Source organism: Euphorbia lathyris, chromosome 1 (assembly GCF_963576675.1).
Source record: "Euphorbia lathyris chromosome 1, ddEupLath1.1, whole genome shotgun sequence".
NCBI lineage: Eukaryota > Viridiplantae > Streptophyta > Magnoliopsida > Malpighiales > Euphorbiaceae > Euphorbia > Euphorbia lathyris.
This window is the reverse complement of record NC_088910.1, coordinates 52,011,180-52,016,364: the sequence shown is the minus strand read 5'-3', so window position 1 is coordinate 52,016,364 and position 5,185 is coordinate 52,011,180. Positions and strand designations below refer to the sequence as shown.

General features: G+C 37.7%; 1 protein-coding gene across 2 annotated transcripts; it reads right to left on the bottom strand.

Moving 5' to 3' along the window:
- Positions 1 to 205: 205 nt before the first annotated feature.
- On the bottom strand, positions 206 to 4,840 carry LOC136232619 (uncharacterized). 2 transcript variants are annotated; one of them, XM_066021857.1, is made up of 3 exons: positions 4,376 to 4,840; positions 3,309 to 3,641; positions 206 to 2,683 (listed from the first exon to the last, which is right to left on the bottom strand). In XM_066021857.1, exons 2-3 carry the CDS (start codon positions 3,552 to 3,554, stop codon positions 497 to 499), a joined length of 2,433 nt encoding a protein of 810 aa, XP_065877929.1. In that variant the 5' UTR covers positions 3,555 to 3,641; positions 4,376 to 4,840; the 3' UTR covers positions 206 to 496. The 2 variants fall into 2 exon arrangements, with proteins under 2 accessions (XP_065877929.1, XP_065877938.1); XM_066021866.1 differs by lacking the exon at positions 4,376 to 4,840 and adding an exon at positions 4,043 to 4,297.
- Positions 4,841 to 5,185: the final 345 nt, after the last annotated feature.

Below are 5,185 nucleotides of genomic sequence, written 5' to 3'. Positions count from 1 at the left end.
GACAATTGATTAGAGGTGAGAGGATTGAAGTGTCCAAATGAATAAACAATTCTATGGCTCAATCCAATCACTGTCTGCCAAAAAGTTACAGAGCATCCATTCAATGAATGATGCATGGAAAATGCAGCATTTTAGTTACTTGGTCATGAAAATGTTGCCAAAAGCCATCACAATTCATACATAATAATCAAACAACATTGTGAACTAAGGAAATTGAGAGTAGTTGCTACCATCACCATGTATCGTAAGTCGTAACATTCCCATTTCGAAAGCTCAGAAATAGTAGAGAATAGACAATGCAGCATGTACAAAACAAAACCAATGAAAACCATCCCTATCAACTCAACCCAAAAAGCTTAGAGATTTGCTGCTTTTGGTCTTTCTATATGATGCTTATCAAGTATGTAATATTTTCCATGTACAATAATATGTCATGGTTCACTCACCATTGAGTCAACCCCAAAAGTGACAAAATACCAAAGCGAGCGAGCTTCCGCTACACTTGGCTCACAATAAGACGTGGATTATTAGCAGGACATCGCTGTCCCCTGCGCCGCCTTGTTATCTTCCCCCAGTCTATTATATTCCGCTCCTCCACACTGCATTCACCATGTCTGTTTTGCTGATCCAGTGCCATGCAGAGTGACGTTTCTGTTTCCATTTCCGCCTTCGAAGATAAAGAGGGCCTCCCCCTCCTCCCCCTACTCCACCCATTTCTACCTGTTCTTCTTCCACCACTGCTGCATTGTGCAGCCTCAATTAACCCTCCTATTGCCTGAAGATCCTCACTCACTTCATACCTTGACAAAGAGGCGAGACTTGGGAGGATTTCGTTTTGAAAGTCCTTCCGCTGCTGCCTTCCCCTTCGTGTCCGGCCTCTCCTTGCCAATGAAGCTGATTCCTCCTGTATGCTAGTGTTACAACAGTACTCTTCTGCCTTTGTTTCCTCCAGCTGCAATGTCATGGCCTCGAAGGAGTCAATCTCATCTGTAGAGTACTCGTTATGATGATTCGGTTTCTTACAACACAAAACCACACCGAATTCACTATCTGGATCATCTACTACAGAAGAAGCTAGCTTCGCAAACCAATAGAGCAAGTCACCCTTCAGAGCTTCAGATGGACTGGTAGTTGAGTTACTTTGTACCTCGGATGATGAAATTGAAACTATGGCCTCTGCTGCCATTGTTACAAGATCCTCTTCTGGTTTCCCATTTTCCAGCATTAACAGTTCACAAGGCATATCAAGCTGGTTTTTGTCCGAATCTCCTCTAGGTGGAGACCGCTCCTTGTTTTCAGGGCTTTCAGGTGCATGCAACTCTACTTCTGTTGATGGAGAGGGCAGTGGCAAAGATTCATCCTCGCTAATGTATGAGTTGAGGTCAACATGAAATTTAGACCCTGAGGACTTGTTATCAGGCCTACTTACTGAATCTAGATCACCTGCAATGAGCTGCTCTCCTAAATCAGGCATAGAAATGCAGTCCGAGTCAAGTTTCTTACTCGATTCGGTTTCTTCTGTTAACCCTTTGAATTTCGTTTCTACATCTGCAAGGCAAAAACCATTGGCAACCACATCTGGAGAATAACAAGGAGAAATGGAATTGAGGTCTATATCCCTGGTCAACATCAAATCCATAGAACCATTAATGTGCTTTTTATTGCCGTCATCTGGTTCAGATTCAAGATTTATTGCAGGGCAAGAAATATCTCCGGCATATTGATGGCTTCTTTGCTTAGAGATTCCACTCAAGAGTGCAGAACTTCTATAACATGGAAGTGCTTGAACTATAGGGGTCCTCACAAGATCAAGTGTATGCTTTCTCAAAGATGAAAGAGAAGATGAACCACATTCATATTTCCTTTTGGTCAGCAAATTTCCACTATTCAGATCCAACAGAAGAGATGGTGAAATTTCACAAACTCCATCGACTTCATCATCATCTTCATCATTATCGTATAGGAATTCCTGTTGACCATCATCCTTGTCCAGCTGCATAACATCGGGGGAAGATTGAGGATCCTCTGTTGTGTTTGTATTTCGGATAACCTGTGTTTGAAATTGAAGCTGTGAATTTCCTTTCCCAGGCAAATCTTGGTGTTCGATCTCCACATAGCCTGGGACCGGATGTAAAAAACCGTTGTATTCACTATCTACTTCTTCCTCAGGCTTAATGGGTTCATTCAAATCAGCAAAGCATTTTGTTCTCAAAGAAAAAGAAGCATCATCAATTGCACGACATGGTTCTACATCAATCTTCTGCAAATTCTCAGAAGGATTTGTTTCCTCAGCCAAAGATTCCTCTGGCTCACTATCAATGTACTCATAAGCTGGAAGTTCCAGATCCAATATCTTTTTACCAACTTTTATACAGTTCGACTCCACCAATTCGGACTCTTTTCTGTGGCCTTCAGTTTGAACACTGCTGCTACCTGCCAACACCATATTTCCCTGAACATAATTGTTTTCAGCAGATGGAACAAAGGATTGACCATGAGTAGGATTCAGCCAGGGTACAGCAGAAACTATGCATGTCTTCTTTTTATACTCAAACGAGGTTTCTGATAATATTTGATTTGAGGTTGAGTTTTCCAGCTGCAAGTGTTGTCCACCAAACTCGCTCCTTTTCACTTCAACCATTAATTCTCTTTGTCTGTTGTAAAGGCGATGGAGTTCATGGACCTAGGACAGCAAAAAAATCTAGTTTATAGACATCTATGGCACCAGAGCCAGTTCTGAATCATGCAGTTTATCACTTTACACATTATACAAAAATAAGAAATTATGATAAAAACTGAACTTAGTGATGTTATATTTGGAAGCCAAAGGAACAATAAAACCTCCCCAAACTTACCAACATCAATACCAACCAAATATGCATCAAAGTATATTAAAAATGTACAATAAATTGCACACTTTTCCTTGTCTCAGCCAACTATAATTGTTTTTTCAAATTGAAACTATTGAACTTCACAAGAAATCAATAAATAAGGGTAATAATACATTATTTCCATTAGCATTGAGAAAGCTCAATCAATCAGACTATTGCAACAACCATTTCAGATATGTGTTGAATGACCCAAAAGATCCAAATGTGTGTACTTTTTTCATTTGAAAAAGGAGGTAAATGTTTAAATTTATATATGTAGATTAGCCATTTTTCTGTCTTTTTAGGTGATAAAATGCTCATATTCATCTGCTTAGCAGAATAAGAGTCTGGTTCCATAACACGTGAAATGTGATTATCAAATTGATACATAAGAATCAAGATTCTGCACTTCAGAACAAAAGTCAGTACAAAATATACCTGACTCTTAAATATAGCTTCATGCTGAAGCATAATCTGCTTGAGTTTGTCCTTGTATGCCAAATACTGTTGGTCTGGAAATGGTGGTGCCAAGTTCCCATTGTAGTAGTGACCATTCATCAGGATATTATCAGCATTACTTGAGGGCCAAACGCTACAGTTTGCATTTAAATTAACATCTCTAGTTGAAAAATAACTGGGAAAGTAGTGGCACTGCATATCTGCTTGCATTCCCAGCATTGTCATGAGATTTAAAAGCACAAGTTCCAGTTTATATCTCAATGAAATAAAACCCAAGTTTCCTTAGTAGCATTTCTCCATTAGAAAAGAATTCTGCAAGAAAATCACAAATAGCTTTAGTAAAAGGAAAATTTGTGCCGTTCATTTTCTATCAGCTTCTATGAATTAGCAAATACATGATCTAGTACCTAAAACATATTTTTGAAATCCTGTTAATAACTCATAAAAACTGTGAACTTCTCATCCTCCTCATTCAAAACTTTTTCTTATAGAATAAGAAAACAGTAGAAGGGGAAAAAACTGAAGAAGAAAAGAAAAAAAAAACCCATTAAAAGATGAAGAATGAATGAGAGAGGAAAAAGATGTAGAAAAATTCAAGAAAGTGAGAATCTAAATCGTGGAATGCAATCAGAATCAGATTGCTTAGAAAGTAATATCTGAAACCCATTTATTTAGGAGGTAACCAAATCTACCACTTGGTGCCAAATGCTTACACAGAACATAAGCCCGAAATGCAATCCGCAATCTCAGCATTGAGTGAGCCACAACCTACATCATCTTTTGGGCTTTTCTTAGAAAATAAAAAGGAACTAATAATAGATTTAAATCCAAAATACATGTTTCAAAACAAATCCAACTACACAAACACAAAAAGAGATGGGGAAAAAAAACTGTTCTGTAGCAAGCAGCCATAGAAATCAATCAAATTCCCCCAGTGAACACCCATTCGAAATTTACAAAGTCTCCTCCTTTACTATCACAACAACAAAGAATCTATTAACCCAATAAAAACAGATAAGAAAAAGGAGAAAGCTTTGAGAACATACCCCAATAATCAGAGAAGCCCAGAAGAGAACGAGTCATTATGGAGAAGAGAGAGCATATGAAAGAGAGAGAAAAGCAAAAGTAATGGATGAGAAAGAGAGTGATTAAAAGGGAGAAAGAAGAAGAAAGTGGTGATTTTGGAAAGAGGGAGAGAAGAAGTGAGGAATATGGATCTGCTGCTGGGCCATTCTCTCAAGGAAGATATATAGAGAGAGAGAAGCCATAAAAAGCAAAGACACAAAAACAAACGAAACTTACATAAGAAGAGACATGAAAGTTGTGAACATATATTTCTCACATTTAATATTTGTTGTTTTGCGTGAGAGAAAATAATGGGTAATGTTTTTGACACTCTAGATTCTCTCCTCCTCCATTTTCCATTTCCTTAGCTCTTCTTCTCTCTAAATGAGATTGATTCATCAGATTCAACAGAATAGAATAGGATAGAATACAAACCGTTTGTTTTATAATTATTATTACACAGATTAAAAAAGACAGTGACAAACCAACAATCTCCTTCTTCCTTCCCATCTTGATATTACCTTCTTTAAATTAAATAATAAAGTCAGCAGTGGGGCCCTTTTACACTGTTCTTATTAGGGTATCAACTAGCTTTGCAGATTTTGTTAAAGTTTGTCTCTTTTTCTTCCTTAAATACCCCCCTTCCTTCCTTCCTTTTCTTTATGTGAGTAATAAAGGAATAAAAAGGCAATCCACTGTAATTCCAACAACATTTATCAATGAATTACTTGGACATCTGAAATTGCATTTTCGTAATTATGTAACATGCAGATATCCACAAAATCACTTTG

Bases quoted from the DNA above. Each gene is read 5' to 3' on its own strand.
- LOC136232619 (XM_066021857.1), bottom strand. From the start codon at position 3,554: ATGACAATGCTGGGAATGCAAGCAGATATGCAGTGCCACTACTTTCCC. The intron at 2,684-3,308 runs GTATATTTTGTA...TTGCTGTCCTAG, and splicing joins AAGCTATATTTAAGAGTCAG to GTCCATGAACTCCATCGCCT.